We start from the raw sequence: 22,189 nt of genomic DNA on the forward strand, positions 1-22,189 counted from the left end.
CACCCCCCCGACCAGCGGCTCATGGTCACATACTCAGCATCTGCCCTATCAACATGGCTGACACATCGTAGCCCCGGAGCAGATGGGAATAAGACTGAAATATAACTCAATAATTCTTGTTTCTCCTCTATTGTTTATAGACAATGGTTCCCGACCATTGTCACCTCCATTTTTTATTCTATAGGCTATGGCTCCGGACCATTGTCACCTCCATTGTTTTATTCTATAGACTATGGCTCTGGACCATTGTCACCTCCATTGTTTATAGACTATGGCTCCCATCCACCACTGTGAATCACAAGATTACCACTGGGACCACCAGTAAGGAGAAGCGAATGTTCATATCTCCTGCAGCGCCATCACAGGAGAGATGACGCATTGCACACAATGACCATTTATATCTACGGGACACCGGTGCACTCTTCAGGGGGACAACTAAACCCAAAGGTCGGCCAGATGTGGCCCATTCTCCTGGGACAACAGACATCTGATAACGGTTCATGCTGGTCATCCCAATCCTACATCCCGGTAAAACAAAGCGGCAGATTACCTGGTTGTTCGGCTTGGTTGACAAACATTTCCCAAAATAAATGGTTTCCTTGGAGCAGAGACCCTCACAGGCCGATCCGTCAATGATCCCCTTCCGGTATTTGTCACACTGGAAGCAGAAATCCAAAAGAAAGCAGTTATATACGGTATAAGATGCTATATAACGGTAGTATGCGACCTACAGTACATGGAGAATACAGGTAACACGTAGATTGTGACATCACAGCATAGATATATACATGTGATTTCTGGGTACAGGGATAATACAGGTAACATGTAGATTGTGACATCACATCATAGATATATATAACACACATGATTTCTGGATAAAGGGATAACAGTGATGCTGCTGCACATAAATAATGCAAAAAGTATTGATGACACCAGCAGGGATGACCATGGGCTTCATAGTTTGGATGCCCTCCCTCCCCCTCCCCCATTGTTTTTAGCTGTCAGTGAGTGTATTGTATGTCTGGGTGCACAGGGGGGGGGGGGGGTCGTAGCCGTCGGCCCTGCAGCAGCTGCTATGACTGTTTCACCCATAGGTCTCAGGATACAAATCCCCCTGAGCACTCGGTGCAGAATATGAGCAGGGAGCGACGTCGGCAGATTTCAGCTGTGAAGCTATCAGAAGAGTGAACGCTGTCCTGATCTGTAATACAGGCTGTGACTCAGGATCAGCACCCGCTAAATAAAGGAGTGTATCTCAGGAGCCGCACAACCTGTGTGTCACACAAGCATTGCATTGTATACATAGTGTGGTTCTTTTACAGTTTCCGTTTTTTGAGCCTCCCTTCAAAAGTCCCTAGCTTTTGCAGTATGGTATGGATTATATTGAACCCTGTGTGTGTTTCTCAGCATTCTTTGTTCTTGTTTTTGCATCTTGTTCCTTGTTTTTTCAGCTTCGTCTCGGTTAATCCTTGTATCTGTATTACAAAGTTTTGACTCCGTTACCTCAGTTTGTTGATTGTGTAGTTGTTTAGTGTCGCTCTTGTCTCTGTGTCTTAGTACTTGCTTCTTGCTCTGTTAGGGATAGCTTACAGATCAGGGTTATCATAGGGATATTTGTAGGGTCAGTGAGATTTAGTGTTCAGGGACAGATCTAAGGTAAGGTTAGGGACAGCAAGACTCAGTCTTTGTAGTCGTTCCTGTTTGTTATCTGCCCCCCCCCCCCCGACTGCCATCATCATTATCATCATCATCATCATCACTCACGTGTTCCATCATCATCTGGATATTGATGACTGCAGTCATGGTTGTGGATTCGGTTATTTCTGCCTTTATTACTTTTTATCCCACAGCCCAGATAATCTGACCGCAGGCAGCAGTCCCATGTAAGGCGGATTACTAGACATGTAGTGAAACCCTCCAGCGCTCGGTGCTGTCATCCCCTGCCCACAGCCGTCCAGGCAGCAGATTGCCCCCATGTTTTCCTGTATAGTCAGGCAGTGGATGTCCGCCCATCACTGGGAGTCTTCTAACATGTTCCTAATTATAAGTCTTAAGAATAATTGGGCTAATTACAGGCGGTAAGAGGAGAGCGGAGCGCACAGAAAGCCTCGGGGACAGAATTAGACAGGAATTCTTCCCAGATTACAACATTGCTATAATGGTCTCCGGCATCCAGACAACACGTAAGAAAGAAATCAAATGAAATAGCGAGAGTGTAAATGAAGACGTGCGAGTCCGACCGAGGCTGCAGATACTACAGACATAGACCGAGCTGTAACGCTGGAGGAAGAGATGGAGAGTCCCGTCACTGGTGTATATAGAGAGATGGAGAGTCCCATCACCAATATACAGAGAGATAGAGAGTCCCGTCACTGGTGTATATAGAGAGATGGAGAGCCCCGTCACTGGTGTATATAGAGAGATAGAGAGTCCCGTCACTGGTTTATATAGAGAGATGGAGAGCCCCGTCACTGGTGTATATAGAGAGATGGAGAGCCCCGTCACTGGTGTATATAGAGAGATGGAGAGCCCCATCACTGGTGTATATAGAGAGATAGAGAGTCCCGTCACTGGTGTATATAGAGAGATAGAGAGTCCCGTCACTGGTTTATATAGAGAGATGGAGAGTCCCGTCACTGGTGTATACAGAGAGATGGAGAGTCCCTTCACTGGTGTATATAGAGAGATGGAGAGTCCCGTCACTGGTGTATATAGAGAGATAGAGAGTCCCGTCACTGGTGTATATAGAGAGATAGAGAGTCCCGTCACTGGTTTATATAGAGAGATGGAGAGTCCCGTCACTAGTGTATATAGAGAGATGGAGAGTCCCGTCACTGGTGTATATAGAGAGATGGAGAGTCCCGTCACTGGTGTATATAGAGAGATGGAGAGTCCCGTCACCAATATACATAGAGATGGACAGCCCCGTCACTGGTATATATAGAGAGATGGAGAGTCCCATCACCAATATACAGAGAGATGGAGAGTCCCTTCACTGGTGTATATAGAGAGATGGAGAGTCCCGTCACCAATATACAGAAAGATGGAGAGCCCTGTCACTGGTGTATAAAGAGATGGAGAGTCCCGTCACTAATATACAGAGAGATGGAGAGTCCCGTCATTAATATACAGAGAGATGGAGAGTCCCGTCAGCAATATACATAGAGATGGAGAGTCCCGTCATTAATATACAGAGAGATGGAGAGTCCCGTCAGCAATATACAGAGAGATAAGGAGGGTAGGTTGGATAGTTCAAAGGAAGGGATCGGTCGAGTCATTCACGATTTTTATTCTGAGTTATATCGGTCAGAGTTGCATGGTATGGAGGCAGAGACTGACGGGTGGTTGGGTCAGGTCGAGTTTCCTAGGTTAGGGGAGGAGGAGTGTTAAATGCCCCTGTTATGTTGGATGATCTCAGGGCAGCCTTAGGGAGCTTTAGAGGTCATTTGGCACCGGGTACCGATGGCCTGCCCTTTGCGGTTTATAGGGAATTTTCAGATATTCTTTTGCCCTGGTTACTAGAGATATTTAATGAATCCTGTTCGAGAGGCGTTCTCCCTCCCTCCCTCTATGAGAGAGGCTAGTATCACCCTGATAGAAAAAAACAGAAAGATTTACAACAGATAAGAGTCGTATAGGCCCATTTCTTTGATCAATTGTGGCTGTAAGATTATCTCAAAGGTCCTGGCTCTTAGACTGGGTAGGGTGACTCCGGGTCTTATTGGCTGTGACCAGACTGGCTTTGTATCTGGTAGGGTCATTTTTGACAATATCTCAAGGGCTTTTGCTAATGTCCAGCTGCCGTCCGGGGCCCCCCACTCCATCCTGTCCCTTGACGCGATGAAGGCGTTTGGCAGGGTGGAGTGGGGATTCCTTTGGAGGGTGCTGGTGGGGTTTGGACTCGGGGAGGGTTTTATAGCATGGATTAATCTTTTATATACTTTTCCAACGGCTAATGTTATCTATAATGGTAGGGTTACTAACTGGATTAAGTTGGAGAGGGGGACAAGGCAAGGGTGCCCTCTGTCCCCCTTATTATTTGTCTTCTTTATTGAACCCCTGGCTATACGGATAAGGAAGTCTAATGAAGTCTGTGGCTTCGGATTGCAGGGGGGATAGGGATAAATTTCTGCTTTATGCGGATGACATCCTTCTTTTTATGCGGGGGGATGAGAGCGCAGTTCGTTTTGTTATAAATATTGTTTCTGAATTTGGAAATGTCTCTGGTTTGAGGGTTAACTGGCTGAAGTCCTCTCTGTTGCTGGTAGGGGACGGCAGTGCCTTCAGTAGTTCATTGGTTCGTGTATTGGGCGTGGATGACTCGATCGATTATTCAGGGGTAAAGCTTACATCAGATGTGAAGAAATATATCGCCCTCAATTTGCATCCGCTTTTTGCTAAAATTAGTAAGAAAGTGGAATTTTGGGGTCGTTTGCCATTATCGATGGCAGACCGTATGGCCACAATTTTTATTTGTTCTTTTCTCTTCACCAGTTTGGATCCCAGTTTCCTGGTTCGGTAAAATTGAGACCGTACTAAATTCTTTTATTTGGAGAAAAAAAAGCCAAAGATAGGATATCAGGGTTGGTCCCAGAGATGTGATGGGGGCGGAATGGCCCTCCCTGATTTTCGACTGTATTTCCTTGCCATGGGTGCCCAATTATTTAGGAAATGGAAGCTATCTCCTGTTATTCAATTTTTATTATGTAACATTAAGCATAATTCTGATTTTTTTGTCCGTTTAGAAGGGGGTTTTGAAGGTACTAAGATTCTTTCACAAGTTGAGTTGTACACTAAGACATGGAAAGCGTTGAAAAGGTTATATAAGATTAACCCCTTAGCGACCCATGACGTATCTGATACGTCATGGTGCCGCATGGGGTGTTCAGAGCGGGGTCCCGGTGGGACCCCGCTCTGAACGGCACCGATCCTGGCTGCAATCTGCAGCCGGGCAGTGCCTCTATTAGCCGGCGCGGGTCCCGTTGCCGCGCCGGCTAATTAAGCCCTTCAATGCAGCTGTCAAACCTGACAGCTGCATTGAAGTGCTTTCCTCCGTGCATCCCTGGTGTCTAGTGGCACGGATCTCCCCCCCCCGCGATCAGGTGCCTGAGACCAGTGCAGAGATCGGGGCCAGCAGCACGCTCCAGGGTTGGGGGTGAGTGATCTCTGATAGGGACACAGGGAGGGGGGGCCGGGGGGATCAGCAGCCGATAAACATTACTTCCCCACCGATGCCGAACCTGAGTCCCTGGGGGGAGGGGATGCGGCGGGCAGCCGGGTGTCTGGTAGCTATGAATGAAGTAATGCCGCCCGCCGCATCCCCTCCCGGGACTCGGTCGGCATCGCTGACAAGGTGGGGGGGGTGTTGTGCGGAGTGATGATTGACGCCAGACCCCGCATTCACCTGCTGTAGTGCAGTGCCGGCCCATGTAACTGGTGACCGGCACTGAGCCCGACGACCCCTGATAATTTACTGCAGCCTCAGGGGACCCCCACTGTGGGGATGCAGAGCACTGAACCCTGATTGGCTGCACGCTACCAAGCCAGTCAGGGTTCAGTGCTCTGCTGCTAATGAGACGGAGAGCGACGCCGGCCGGGTGACGTCACCGAACCGGAAGGAGAAGAGGATCCGAGCCACAAGCTGCAAGATCACGTGACCGGACCGGAGATCTCCTTGGGGGGCCAAAAAACAACAGGTAAGTATATTAGGAAAGTGTTAACCTTGGTTAACCCTTTCCTTTGCTAAATTATTGATTTTCCCTGGAATACCCCTTTAAGGAAAGGGGTAGTGGTTATCTACGTAAAGCGAGGGAGAAGTGGGAACTTAGATTGGGAATCTTATCTAATGACCAGTGGTCAGATATTATTGAGGGTATACAGGATGTCTCGGTCAACCCCTCTCATAGGTTGATACAGCTTAAAATTTTGTACGGTTTATATCTCTCGCCTAAAGATCTTGAGAGGAGAGGGCTTAGATTGAATGCCAACTGTCCTAAGTGTTCTATGGAGGATGCGGAGTTCTTTTATTTATTATGGGAATGCCCGAACTACATAGAGGTTGACGTGGGCCTGCAGGTTGGGTTGGAGGTCCATAGACTACTTATGGGTGGATATAACAATGATGGTGCAACTGGCTCTCTACTAAATAAATTTAGTGTATTGGCAAAAGTTGTTATATCCAGACATTGGTTCCCAAACGATTCCCCTTCGTTTATGGAATGGAAGGGATTGGTATCTAAGGTATATCAGTATGAGAAATATTGGTCAAAATGTAAATCCTGTAAGGCATTTCAGAGACATGGGAAACTTTGGGGGCCGTGAAAAAAGTGTATTCGATCATAACTGCCGTACCTTATCTTTTTTTTTTTTTTTCTCCTCTCTCTCTAGGGGGGTGGGGGGGGTGGGAGTTAGTGGGCTATAAATAAATGGTGATCATATTGTACCTTTTTGCTGCTGGGTGGGATGGCACGGGGTAGAGAGTTCTCTGTGTCATCCCATTTATGTATGTGAAATTATTTTTATAATTTGTAAAATAAAAAATTATTATTAAAAAAAAATATATACAGAGAGATGGAGAGTCCCATCACCAATATAAAGAGAGATGGAGAGTCCCGTCACTGGTGAATATAGAGAGATGGAGAGTCCCGTCACTGGTGTATATAGAGATGGAGAGTCCCGTCACCAATATACATAGAGATGGAGAGTCCCGTCACTGGTGTATATAGAGATGGAGAGTCCCGTCACTGGTGTATATAGAGAGATGGAGAGTACTCAGCTGTACCTTTCTTATATATAGTCAGTATATGCTCAGCTGTACCCCTTCTTATATATAGTCAGTATATGCTCAGCTGTACCCCCTCTTATATATAGTCAGTATATGCTCAGCTGTACCCCCTCTTATATATAGTCAGTATATACTCAGCTGTACGCCCTTCTTATATATAGTCAGTATATGCTCAGCTGTACCCCCTCTTATATATAGTCAGTATATACTCAGCTGTACCCTTCTTATATATAGTCAGTATATGCTCAGCTGTACCCCCTCTTATATAAAGTCAGTATATACTCAGCTGTACCCTTCTTATATATAGTCAGTATATACTCAGCTGTACACCCTTCTTATATATAGTCAGTATATACTCAGCTGTACACCCTTCTTATATATAGTCAGTATATACTCAGCTGTACCCTTCTTATATATAGTCAGTATATACTCAGCTGTACCCTTCTTATATATAGTCAGTATATACTCAGCTGTACCCTTCTTATATATAGTCAGTATATACTCAGCTGTACCCCCTCATATATAGTCAGTATATACTCAGCTGTACCCCTCTTATATATAGTCAGTATATACTCAGCTGTACCCCCTCTTATATATAGTCAGTATATACTCAGCTGTGCCCCTCTTATATATAGTCAGTATATACTCAGCTGTACCCCCTCTTATATATAGTCAGTATATACTCAGCTGTACCCTTCTTATATATAGTCAGTATATACTCAGCTGTACCCCCTCATATATAGTCAGTATATACTCAGCTGTACCCCTCTTATATATAGTCAGTATATACTCAGCTGTACCCCCTCTTATATATAGTCAGTATATACTCAGCTGTACCCCCTCTTATATATAGTCAGTATATACTCAGCTGTACCCCCTCTTATATATAGTCAGTATATACTCAGCTGTACCCCTCTTATATATAGTCAGTATATACTCAGCTGTACGCCCTTCTTATATATAGTCAGTATATACTCAGCTGTACCCCCTCTTATATATAGTCAGTATATACTCAGCTGTACAACTTCTTATATATAGTCAGTATATACTCAGCTGTACCCCCTCTTATATATAGTCAGTATATACTCAGCTGTACCCTTCTTATATATAGTCAGTATATACTCAGCTGTACCCTTCTTATATATAGTCAGTATATACTCAGCTGTACCCCTCTTATATATAGTCAGTATATACTCAGCTGTACCCCCTCTTATATATAGTCAGTATATACTCAGCTGTACCCCCTCTTATATATAGTCAGTATATACTCAGCTGTACCCCTCTTATATATAGTCAGTATATACTCAGCTGTACGCCCTTCTTATATATAGTCAGTATATGCTCAGCTGTACCCCTTCTTATATATAGTCAGTATATACTCAGCTGTACCCCCTCTTATATATAGTCAGTATATACTCAGCTGTACCCTTCTTATATATAGTCAGTATATACTCAGCTGTACCCTTCTTATATATAGTCAGTATATACTCAGCTGTACCCCTCTTATATATAGTCAGTATATACTCAGCTGTACCCCCTCTTATATATAGTCAGTATATACTCAGCTGTACCCCCTCTTATATATAGTCAGTATATACTCAGCTGTACCCCTCTTATATATAGTCAGTATATACTCAGCTGTACGCCCTTCTTATATATAGTCAGTATATGCTCAGCTGTACCCCTTCTTATATATAGTCAGTATATACTCAGCTGTACCCCCTCTTATATATAGTCAGTATATACTCAGCTGTACCCTTCTTATATATAGTCAGTATATACTCAGCTGTACCCTTCTTATATATAGTCAGTATATACTCAGCTGTACCCCTCTTATATATAGTCAGTATATACTCAGCTGTACCCCCTCTTATATATAGTCAGTATATACTCAGCTGTACCCCCTCTTATATATAGTCAGTATATACTCAGCTGTACCCCTCTTATATATAGTCAGTATATACTCAGCTGTACGCCCTTCTTATATATAGTCAGTATATACTCAGCTGTACCCCCTCTTATATATAGTCAGTATATACTCAGCTGTACCCCTCTTATATATAGTCAGTATATACTCAGCTGTACGCCCTTCTTATATATAGTCAGTATATACTCAGCTGTACCCCTCTTATATATAGTCAGTATATACTCAGCTGTACCCCTCTTATATATAGTCAGTATATACTCAGCTGTACGCCCTTCTTATATATAGTCAGTATATACTCAGCTGTACCCCTCTTATATATAGTCAGTATATACTCAGCTGTACCCCCTCTTATATATAGTCAGTATATACTCAGCTGTACCCCTCTTATATATAGTCAGTATATACTCAGCTGTACCCCTCTTATATATAGTCAGTATATACTCAGCTGTACCCCTTCTTATATATAGTCAGTATATACTCAGCTGTACCCCTTCTTATATATAGTCAGTATATACTCAGCTGTACCCTTCTTATATATAGTCAGTATATACTCAGCTGTACCCTTCTTATATATAGTCAGTATATACTCAGCTGTACCCTTCTTATATATAGTCAGTATATACTCAGATGTACCCTTCTTATATATAGTCAGTATATACTCAGCTGTACCCTTCTTATATATAGTCAGTATATACTCAGCTGTACCCCTCTTATATATAGTCAGTATATACTCAGCTGTACCCCTCTTATATATAGTCAGTATATACTCAGCTGTACCCCTCTTATATATAGTCAGTATATACTCAGCTGTACAACTTCTTATATATAGTCAGTATATACTCAGCTGTACAACTTCTTATATATAGTCAGTATATACTCAGCTGTACCCCCTCTTATATATAGTCAGTATATACTCAGCTGTACCCCTCTTATATATAGTCAGTATATACTCAGCTGTACGCCCTTCTTATATATATAGTCAGTATATACTCAGCTGTACCCCTCTTATATATAGTCAGTATATACTCAGCTGTACCCCTCTTATATATAGTCAGTATATACTCAGCTGTACCCCTCTTATATATAGTCAGTATATACTCAGCTGTACCCCTCTTATATATAGTCAGTATATACTCAGCTGTACCCCTTCTTATATATAGTCAGTATATACTCAGCTGTACCCCCTCTTATATATAGTCAGTATATACTCAGCTGTACCCCCTCTTATATATAGTCAGTATATACTCAGCTGTACCCCCTCTTATATATAGTCAGTATATACTCAGCTGTACCCCTCTTATATATAGTCAGTATATACTCAGCTGTACCCTTCTTATATATAGTCAGTATATACTCAGCTGTACCCCTCTTATATATAGTCAGTATATACTCAGCTGTACCCCTTCTTATATATAGTCAGTATATACTCAGCTGTACCCCCTCTTATATATAGTCAGTATATACTCAGCTGCACCCTTCTTATATATAGTCAGTATATACTCAGATGTACCCTTCTTATATATAGTCAGTATATACTCAGCTGTACCCCCTCTTATATAGTCAGTATATACTCAGCTGTACCCCTTCTTATATATAGTCAGTATATACTCAGCTGTACCCCCTCTTATATATAGTCAGTATATACTCAGCTGTACCCCTCTTATATATAGTCAGTATATACTCAGCTGTACCCCCTCTTATATATAGTCAGTATATACTCAGCTGTACCCCCTCTTATATATAGTCAGTATATACTCAGCTGTACCCCCTCTTATATATAGTCAGTATATACTCAGCTGTACCCCTCTTATATATAGTCAGTATATACTCAGCTGTACCCCTTCTTATATATAGTCAGTACATGCTCAGCTGTACCCCCTCTTATATAAAGTCAGTATATACTCAGCTGTACCCCCTCTTATATAAAGTCAGTATATACTCAGCTGTACCCCTTCTTATATATAGTCAGTATATACTCAGCTGTACCCCCTCTTATATATAGTCAGTATATACTCAGCTGTACCCTTCTTATATATAGTCAGTATATACTCAGCTGTACCCCTCTTATATATAGTCAGTATATACTCAGCTGTACCCTTCTTATATATAGTCAGTATATACTCAGCTGTACCCCCTTCTTATATATAGTCAGTATATACTCAGCTGTACCCCTCTTATATATAGTCAGTATATACTCAGCTGTACCCCTTCTTATATATAGTCAGTATATACTCAGCTGTACCCTTCTTATATATAGTCAGTATATACTCAGCTGTACGCCCTTCTTATATATAGTCAGTATATACTCAGCTGTACCCCTCTTATATATAGTCAGTATATACTCAGCTGTACCCTTCTTATATATAGTCAGTATATACTCAGCTGTACCCCTTCTTATATATAGTCAGTATATACTCAGCTGTACCCCTCTTATATATAGTCAGTATATACTCAGCTGTACGCCCTTCTTATATATAGTCAGTATATACTCAGCTGTACCCCCTCTTATATATAGTCAGTATATACTCAGCTGTACCCTTCTTATATATAGTCAGTATATACTCAGCTGTACCCTTCTTATATATAGTCAGTATATACTCAGCTGTACCCCTCTTATATATAGTCAGTATATACTCAGCTGTACGCCCTTCTTATATATAGTCAGTATATACTCAGCTGTACCCCCTCTTATATATAGTCAGTATATACTCAGCTGTACCCCTCTTATATATAGTCAGTATATACTCAGCTGTACGCCCTTCTTATATATAGTCAGTATATACTCAGCTGTACCCCCTCTTATATATAGTCAGTATATACTCAGCTGTACCCCTCTTATATATAGTCAGTATATACTCAGCTGTACCCTTCTTATATATAGTCAGTATATACTCAGCTGTACCCCTTCTTATATATAGTCAGTATATACTCAGCTGTACCCCTTCTTATATATAGTCAGTATATACTCAGCTGTACCCCTTCTTATATATAGTCAGTATATACTCAGCTGTACGCCCTTCTTATATATATAGTCAGTATATACTCAGCTGTACCCCTCTTATATATAGTCAGTATATACTCAGCTGTACCCCTCTTATATATAGTCAGTATATACTCAGCTGTACCCCTCTTTATGTCAGTATATACTCAGCTGTACCCTTCTTATATATAGTCAGTATATACTCAGCTGTACCCCCTCTTATATATAGTCAGTATATACTCAGCTGTACCCCTCTTATATATAGTCAGTATATACTCAGCTGTACCCCTCTTATATATAGTCAGTATATACTCAGCTGTACCCCCTCTTATATATAGTCAGTATATACTCAGCTGTACCCCTTCTTATATATAGTCAGTATATACTCAGCTGTACCCTTCTTATATATAGTCAGTATATACTCAGCTGTACCCCTTCTTATATATAGTCAGTATATACTCAGCTGTACCCCCTCTTATATATAGTCAGTATATACTCAGCTGTACCCCCTCTTATATATAGTCAATATATACTCAGCTGTACCCCCTCTTATATATAGTCAGTATATACTCAGCTGTACCCCTCTTATATATAGTCAGTATATACTCAGCTGTACGCCCTTCTTATATATAGTCAGTATATACTCAGCTATACCCCCTCTTATATATAGTCAGTATATACTCAGCTGTACCCCTTCTTATATATAGTCAGTATATACTCAGCTGTACCCCCTCTTATATATAGTCAGTATATACTCAGCTGTACCCCTCTTATATATAGTCAGTATATACTCAGCTGTACCCCCTCTTATATATAGTCAGTATATACTCAGCTGTACCCCCTCTTATATATAGTCAGTATATACTCAGCTGTGCCCTTCTTATATATAGTCAGTATATACTCAGCTGTACCCCTTCTTATATATAGTGAGTATATACTCAGCTGTACCCCTTCTTATATATAGTCAGTATATACTCAGCTGTACGCCCTTCTTATATATATATAGTCAGTATATACTCAGCTGTACCCTTCTTATATATAGTCAGTATATACTCAGCTGTACCCCTCTTATATATATAGTCAGTATATACTCAGCTGTACCCCTTCTTATATATAGTCAGTATATACTCAGCTGTACCCCCTCTTATATAAAGTCAGTATATACTCAGATGTACCCCTTCTTATATATAGTCAGTATATACTCAGCTGTACGCCCTTCTTATATATAGTTGGTATATACTCAGCTGTACGCCCCTCTTATATATAGTCAGTATATACTCAGCTGTACCCTTCTTATATATAGTCAGTATATACTACGCTGTACACCCTTCTTATATATAGTCAGTATATACTCAGCTGTACGCCCTTCTTATATATAGTCAGTATATACTCAGCTGTACCCCCTCTTATATATAGTCAGTATATACTCAGCTGTACCCTTCTTATATATAGTCAGTATATACTCAGCTGTACCCCTTCTTATATATAGTCAGTATATACTCAGCTGTACCCCTCTTATATATAGTCAGTATATACTCAGCTGTACCCCTCTTATATATAGTCAGTATATACTCAGCTGTACCCTTCTTATATATAGTCAGTATATACTCAGCTGTACCCCTCTTATATATAGTCAGTATATACTCAGCTGTACCCCTCTTATATATAGTCAGTATATACTCAGCTGTACCCCCTCTTATATAGTCAGTATATACTCAGCTGTACCCCTTCTTATATATATAGTCAGTATATACTCAGCTGTACCCCTTCTTATATATAGTCAGTATATACTCAGCTGTACCCCTTCTTATATATAGTCAGTATATACTCAGCTGTACCCTTCTTATATATAGTCAGTATATACTCAGCTGTACGCCCTTCTTATATATAGTCAGTATATACTCAGCTGTACCCTTCTTATATATAGTCAGTATATACTCAGCTGTACCCCTCTTATATATAGTCAGTATATACTCAGCTGTACCCTTCTTATATATAGTCAGTATATACTCAGCTGTACCCTTCTTATATATAGTCAGTATATACTCAGCTGTACCCTTCTTATATATAGTCAGTATATACTCAGCTGTACCCCCTCTTATATAGTCAGTATATACTCAGCTGTACGCCCTTCTTATATATAGTCAGTATATACTCAGCTGTACGCCCTTCTTATATATAGTCAGTATATACTCAGCTGTACCCTTCTTATATATAGTCAGTATATACTCAGCTGTACCCTTCTTATATATAGTCAGTATATACTCAGCTGTACCCCTTCTTATATATAGTCAGTATATACTCAGCTGTACCCTTCTTATATATAGTCAGTATATACTCAGCTGTACCCTTCTTATATATAGTCAGTATATACTCAGCTGTACCCCCTCTTATATATAGTCAGTATATACTCAGCTGTACCCTTCTTATATATAGTCAGTATATACTCAGATGTACGCCCTTGGGATTTGGACCGTTCTGATTGTTAAAGGGATTATCCAGGCTTACAAAAACATGTCCGCCTTCCTCCAGAAACAGCGCCGCTCTTGTCTTGGGTTTGAGTTCCAGAAACAGGCGTCGTACGTCATCGCACATCACCTTCATGCTATGTTAAAGGTTAAAACGTCAAAGAACAAAAAAAAAACAGTTGGAGCTCCATTTGGGGGCTTTGTTGGAGGCTAGCCTCGTATCTGTGCCATTTGGGGGGCTTTGTTGGAGGCTAGCATTGTATCTGTGCCATTTGGAAGGCTTTGTTGGAGGCTAGCCTCATATCTGTGCCATTTGGTGGGCTTTGTTGGAGGCTAGCCTCGTATCTGTGCCAATTGGGGGGCTTTGTTTGAGGCTAGCCTTGTTTGAGGCTAGCCTCACATCTGTGCCATTTGGGGGGCTTTGTTGGAGGCTAGCCTCGTATCTGTGCCATTTGGGGGCTTTGTTGGAGGCTAGCCTCGTATCTGTGTCATTTGGGGGCTTTGTTGGAGGCTAGCCTCGTATCTGTGCCATTTGGGGGGCTTTGTTGGAGGCTATCCTCTTATCTGTGCCATTTGGGGGGCTTTGTTGGAGGCTAGCCTTGTATCTGTGCCATTTGGGGGCTTTGTTGGAGGCTAGCCTCGTATCTGTGCCATTTGAGGGGCTTTGTTGGAGGCTAGCCTCATATCTGTGCCATTTGGGGGGCTTTGTTGGAGGCTAGCCTTGTATCTGTGCCATTTGGGGGGCTTTGTTGGAGGCTATCTTCGTATCTGTGCCATTTGGGGGGCTTTGTTGGAGGCTAGCCTTGTATCTGTGCCATTTGGGGGGCTTTGTTGGAGGCTAGCCTCGTATCTGTGCCATTTGGGGGGCTTTGTTGGAGGCTAGCCTCGTATCTGTGCCATTTGGGGGCTTTGTTGGAGGCTAGCCTCTTATCTGTGCCATTTGGGGGGCTTTGTTGGCGGCTAGCCTTGTATCTGTGCCATTTGGGGGGCTTTGTTGGAGGCTAGCTTCGTATCTGTGCCATTTGGGGGGCTTTGTTGGAGGCTAGCCTTGTATCTGTGCCATTTGGGGGGCTTTGTTGGAGGCTAGCTTCGTATCTGTGCCATTTGGGGGGCTTTGTTGGAGGCTATCCTCTTATCTGTGCCATTTGGGGGGCTTTGTTGGAGGCTATCCTCTTATCTGTGCCATATGGGGGGCTTTGTTGGAGGCTAGCTTCGTATCTGTGCCATTTGGGGGGCTTTGTTGGAGGCTAGCCTTGTATCTGTGCCATTTGGGGGGCTTTGTTGGAGGCTAGCTTCGTATCTGTGCCATTTGGGGGGCTTTGTTGGAGGCTAGCCTTGTATCTGTGCCATTTGGGGGGCTTTGTTGGAGGCTAGCCTTGTATCTGTGCCATTTGGAGGGCTTTGTTGGAGGCTAGCCTCGTATCTGTGCCATTTGGGGGCTTTGTTGGAGGCTAGCCTCGTATCTGTGCCATTTGGGGGGCTTTGTTGGAGGCTAGCCTTGTATCTGTGCCATTTGGGGGCTTTGTTGGAGGCTAGCTTCGTATCTGTGCCATTTGGGGGGCTTTGTTGGAGGCTAGCCTTGTATCTGTGCCATTTGGGGGGCTTTGTTGGAGGCTAGCCTCGTATCTGTGCCATTTGGAGGGCTTTGTTGGAGGCTAGCCTCGTATCTGTGCCATTTGGGGGCTTTGTTGGAGGCTAGCCTCGTATCTGTGCCATTTGGGGGGCTTTGTTGGAGGCTAGCCTTGTATCTGTGCCATTTGGGGGGCTTTGTTGGAGGCTAGCGTCATATCTGTGCCATTTGGGGGGCTTTGTTGCAAATTCTGTTTAAACAGAGCAGACAAAAACGCTGTAAGCAGAAACCAGAGGGACTCCATAAAGTCAATGGTATCTCTCAGGATCCAATTTCCAGTCTTGAATGAAATCTGTTATAGAGGCCCTGAGCCTCCAAGGTAGTTAATGTTAATGAGGCCCTAGATCAATGGTGGCTGAACTCCCTGATTCCTTCATGACTGGCTGACCATCTCATTTGTATGGTGGCCGATCAAGTCGTTTTAAGCTTACCAATCCTTTTGTCCTCAGGGAGATAAACCACCAGCAGAGGAGTCTGCCATGAGCCAAGCATACATGTGTATAGAGAGATTGAGGGAGACCGTGAAAAACATGTAAAGTCCACGGCCAGCTATGGCGGCATGGGCTATGTGACTGGATCGGCAAGTGGGAAACTACATTACAGTGGGATAATAGTCACATTACACCCCCCCTCCCCCCTGGGTCACCCTCACGGACAGCACTTACTATGGTCGCCTTACACTCATGTCCCCTGCAGAGCTCCGTGTACGAGTTGTATCGGACGTATATCACCCAGCTGCCGATGAACACCGCCAGCCATGAGAAGAAGAGATATTTAATCCGCATATAGGACAAGCGAGCCTGGAAATACAAAACGAGCCGAGTTACAATCAACGTCCATCAAACCATGAACGATAAAATCCCCGGGCCGTTCCCTAGAGAACCGAACAAGCCCCCCTACTGGATGGTACATTCCCCAATGGACCGTCCATTCTCTACAGGACCAGACACCCTCTTTGGGACCAAACTTCTTTACAGGACCAGACACTCTATAGGAACGTCCATTCTCTACAGAACCAGACACTCTCTATGGGACCGTCCATTCTCTACAGGACCAGACACCCTCTTTGGGACCAAACTTCTTTACAGGACCAGACACTCTATAGGAACGTCCATTCTCTACAGAACCAGACACTCTCTATGGGACCGTCCATTCTCTACAGGACCAGACACCCTCTTTGGGACCAAACTTCTTTACAGGACCAGACACTCTATAGGAACGTCCATTCTCTACAGAACCAGATACTCTCTATGGGACCGTCCATTCTCTACAGGACCAGACACTCTCTATTGGACCGTCCATTCTCTACAGGACCAGACACTCTCTATTGGACCGTCTATTCTCTACAGGACCAGACACTCTCTATGGGACCGTCCATTCTCTACAGAACCAGACACTCTCTATGGGACCATCCATTCTCTACAGGACCAGACACTCTCTATTGGACCGTCTATTCTCTACAGGACCAGACACTCTCTATGGGACCGTCCATTCTCTACAGGACCAGACACTCTCTAAGGGACTGTCCATTCTCTACAGGACCAGACACTCTCTATGGGACCGTCCATTCTCTACAGGACCAGACACTCTCTATGGGACCGTCCATTCTCTACAGGACCAGACACTCTCTACGGCCGTCCATTCTCTACAGGACCAGACACTCTCTATGGGACCGTTCATTCTCTACAGGACCAGACACTCTCTATGGGACCGTCCATTCTCTACAGGACCAGACACACTCTATGGGACCGTCCATTCTCTACAGGACCAGACACACTCTATGGGACCGTCCATTCTCTACAGGACCAGACACTCTCTATGGGACCGTCCATTCTCTATGGGACCGTCCATTCTCTACAGGACCAGACACTCTCTATGGGACCATCCATTCTCTACAGGACCAGACACTCTCTATGGGACCGTCCATTCTCTATGGGACCGTCCATTCTCTACAGGACCAGACACTCTCTATGGGACCGTCCATTCTCTACAGGACCAGACACTCTCTATTGGACCGTCTATTCTCTACAGGACCAGACACTCTCTATGGGACCGTCCATTCTCTACAGGACCAGACACTCTCTATGGGACCGTCCATTCTCTACAGGACCAGACACTCTCTATGGGACGTCCATTCTCTACAGGACCAGACACTCTCTATGGGACCGTCCATTCTCTACAGGACCAGACACTCTCTAAGAGACCGTCCATTCTCTATAGGACCAGACACTCTCTAAGAGACCGTCCATTCTCTATAGGACCAGACACTCTCTAAGAGACCGTCCATTCTCTAGAAATGGTGTAAAGGTTTCTAGAAAGGTTTCTCTGAGGGGAACATTCGTAGTTTACTTGGTGAAAAGTGAAAGGACATCGGTTTCCCGGCTAGAAGTGTCTGTAATCTATAGGACAGTAATACTTTCTAGCTATCCATGCGGGGTTCTTACATAACATGGCGGCAGTGCTCCTATATCCAATCACATCAAATATCAGAGGCCGAGATGAATCTGGTTACATTACTGCAGGGGTGTCACTCACGACCCTCCAGCTGCTGCAGAACTACAATTCCCATCATGCCTGCACAGCTAAAGCTTTATATGAATTGTAGTGTTTCAGCAGGTGGGGGGCAGCAGTATGACACCCCGCCCTCCACTCACAACTATCACATATTAACCTAATAAAGGGGCACTCCAGGGAAAACCAAATTGACTTTAAATCAGCTGGGGTCAGAAAGTTACAGATTTGTAAATTATTTCTATTTAAAAATCTCCAGTCTTCCAGTACTTACCAGCTGCTGTATGTCCTGCAGGAAGTGGTGTTTTCTCTGCAGTCTGACACAGTGCTCTCTGCTGCCACCTCTGTCCATGTCAGGAACTGTCCAGAGCAGCAGCAAATCCCCATGGACAGTTCCTGACATGGACAGAGGTGGCAGCAGAGAGCCCTGTTTCAGACTGGAGAGCATACACTACTTCCTGCAGGACATACAGCAGCAGATAAGTACTGGAAGACTGGAGTTTAAAAAAAATAAATAAATAAATAAAAAAATAGAAATAAATACCTTTCTGACAAAGTTTTATTGGATTTTTTTTTCCCTCTGGAGTGTCCCTGGAGTAGATTTCTTCTCAATGTTCTCTTGAGTTTAAATAAGGAATCACATCAGACGCTGCAGGTGACGCGAGAAAACGTATAAAAGCCCAGGGCAAGAGACCAAGTGTAACAAGTCACAGAAACTATAGCAGTGTCATCCAGAGAGGGAGAGAACAGGAGAGAACGGACAGACTGGAAGAGGAGAGAACGGACAGACTGGAAGAGGAGAGAACGGACAGACTGAAAGAGGAGAGAACGGACAGACTGGAAGAGGAGAGAACGGACAGACTGAAAGAGGAGAGAACGGACAGACTGGAAGAGGAGAGAACGGACAGACTGGAAGAGGAGAGAACGGACAGACTGGAAGAGGAGAGAACGGACAGACTGAAAGAGGAGAGAACGGACAGTCTAGAAGAGGGGGGAACGGACAGTCTAGAAGAGGAGGGAACGGACAGTCTAGAAGAGGAGAAAACGGACAGTCTAGAAGAGGAGAGAACGCATAAGGGCAACATCTGAGAAACCTGTGGGTGTGGATTATGTATTAGTATTGGGGGAGGGGTGTGTGATTATGTATTAGTATTGGGGGAGGGGGTGTGTGATTATATATTAGTATTGGGGGAGGGGGGTGATTATGTATTAGTATTGGGGGAGGGGTGATTATGTATTAGTATTGGGGGAGGGGTGTGTGATTATGTATTAGTATTGGGGGAGGGGGTGTGTGATTATATATTAGTATTGGGGGAGGGGGTGTGATTATGTATTAGTATTGGGGGAGGGGTGATTATGTATTAGCATTGGGGGAGGGGTGTGTGATTATGTATTAGTATTGGGGGAGGGGTGTATGATTATATATTAGTATTGGGGGAGGGGTGTGTGATTATGTATTAGTATTGGGGGAGGGGTGATTATGTATTAGTATTGGGGGAGGGGGGGGTGATTATGTATTAGTATTGGGGGAGGGGTGATTATGTATTAGTATTGGGGGAGGGGGGGTGATTATGTATTAGTATTGGGGAGGGGGGTGATTATGTATTAGTATTGGGGGAGGGGGGGTGATTATGTATTAGTATTGGGGGAGGGGTGTGATTATGTATTAGTATTGGGGGAGGGGGTAATTATGTATTAGTATTGGTGGAGGGGGGTGATTATGTATTAGTATTGGGGGAGGGGTGATTATGTATTAGTATTGGGGGAGGGGGGTGATTATGTATTAGTATTGGGGGAGGGGGGTGATTATGTATTAGTATTGGGGGAGGGGGGTGATTATATATTAGTATTGGGGAGGGGGGTGATTATATATTAGTATTGGGGGAGGGGGGTGATTATATATTAGTATTGGGGGAGGGGGGTGATTATGTATTAGTATTGAGGGAGGGGGTGATTATGTATTAGTATTGAGGGAGGGGGTGATTATGTATTAGTATTGGTGGAGGGGGGTGATTATGTATTAGTATTGGGGGAGGGGTGATTATGTATTAGTATTGGGGGAGGGGTGTGATTATGTATTAGTATTGGGGGAGGGGGTGATTATATATTAGTATTGGGGGAGGGGGGTGATTATATATTAGTATTGGGGGAGGGGGGTGATTATATATTAGCATTGGGGGAGGGGGGTGATTATATATTAGTATTGGGGGAGGGGGGTGATTATATATTAGCATTGGGGGAGGGGGGTGATTATATATTAGCATTGGGGGAGGGGGGTGATTATATATTAGTATTGGGGGAGGGGTGTGATTATGTATTAGTATTGGGGGAGGGGGTTGATTATATATTAGTATTGGGGGAGGGGGGTGATTATATATTAGTATTGGGGGAGGGGTGATTATGTATTAGTATTGGGGGAGGGGGTGATTATATATTAGTATTGGGGGAGGGGGGGGGTGATTATATATTAGTATTGGGGGAGGGGGGTGATTATATATTAGCATTGGGGGAGGGGGGTGATTATATATTAGTATTGGGGGAGGGGTGTGATTATGTATTAGTATTGGTGGAGGGGGTTGATTATATATTAGTATTGGGGGAGGGGGGTGATTATATATTAGTATTGGGGGAGGGGTGATTATGTATTAGTATTGGGGGAGGGGGTGATTATATATTAGTATTGGGGGAGGGGGGGTGATTATATATTAGTATTGGGGGAGGGGGGTGATTATATATTAGTATTGGGGGAGGGGGTGATTATGTATTAGTATTGGTGGAGGGGGGTGATTATGTATTAGTATTGGGGGAGGGGGTGATTATATATTAGTATTGGGGGAGGGGGGTGATTATATATTAGCATTGGGGGAGGGGGGTGATTATGTATTAGTATTGGTGGAGGGGGGTGATTATGTATTAGTATTGGGGGAGGGGGTGATTATATATTAGTATTGGGGAGGGGGGTGATTATATATTAGTATTGGGGGAGGGGGTGATTATATATTAGTATTGGGGGAGGGGGGTGATTATATATTAGTATTGGGGGAGGGGGGTGATTATATATTAGTATTGGGGGAGGGGGGTGATTATATATTAGTATTGGGGGAGGGGGGTGATTATATATTAGTATTGGGGGAGGGGGGTGATTATATATTAGTATTGGGGGAGGGGGGTGATTATATATTAGTATTGGGGGAGGGGGGTGATTATATATTAGTATTGGGGGAGGGGGTGATTATGTATTAGTATTGGTGGAGGGGGGTGATTATGTATTAGTATTGGGGGAGGGGGTGATTATATATTAGTATTGGGGGAGGGGGGTGATTATATATTAGTATTGGGGGATATCCAGGAATTGGAGCTCTTAGTTATTGACTTCTCCATGGACCATACGTATATCAGCTGGAACACATTCTGGATAATTTTTTTGCACAATCATCGGAATCATTTCCTGGAGTCGGGTAAGTGTGAGCAGGTGGTCTCATTCTGGGGTCTGTATTGAGTATGGGGTTTACTTATTGGGTCTTAATTGTGAAGGGGGTCTTACTATGGGGTCTGTATTACACAGGTGGTCCGAGTCTGTATTGTGCCAGGAGGTTTGATTCAGGAGACTTTACAATGTGCGCTGCTAAATTTTGGCCCCCTACCTGCTGCCAAGATGTGGGGGCCTGGAAGCGGCACTCGTCTACCCCTCAGCAGGGTGTCATGGCCGCCCTATGGATATGGCGCAGTACCAGGACACTGCTGGGTAATAACCCTGTCCTTGGAGCAGACTATCTCCTCCTACACAATAACATCTGACAAATTAAAGACATGGAATCACTTTGGTGACGCTCTGCGCCTGTAATTGTCACACGTAAGTGCCGCAATGTAACAGACCCCTCCAGCCCGG

The 22,189-nt window shown here is 43.6% G+C and overlaps 1 protein-coding gene across 8 annotated transcripts in view; it reads right to left on the reverse strand.

Moving 5' to 3' along the window:
* The window catches only part of DIPK1A (divergent protein kinase domain 1A), a 102,416-nt gene that overhangs the window by 7,559 nt on the left and 72,668 nt on the right, over positions 1-22,189 (reverse strand). For 7 of the 8 annotated variants that reach the window (XM_069967686.1, XM_069967691.1, XM_069967689.1 and 4 more), the window contains exons 3-4: positions 16,455-16,589; positions 551-658 (exon numbers count right to left, since the gene is read on the reverse strand). In XM_069967686.1, coding sequence (XP_069823787.1) covers positions 551-658; positions 16,455-16,589 — 243 coding nt within the window. Of the gene's footprint in view, positions 1-550; positions 659-16,454; positions 16,590-18,844; positions 18,950-22,189 lie in introns of all 8 variants that reach the window. The other variant, XM_069967692.1, reaches the window with a different exon arrangement.

Source organism: Dendropsophus ebraccatus, chromosome 4 (genome assembly GCF_027789765.1).
Source record: "Dendropsophus ebraccatus isolate aDenEbr1 chromosome 4, aDenEbr1.pat, whole genome shotgun sequence".
NCBI lineage: Eukaryota > Metazoa > Chordata > Amphibia > Anura > Hylidae > Dendropsophus > Dendropsophus ebraccatus.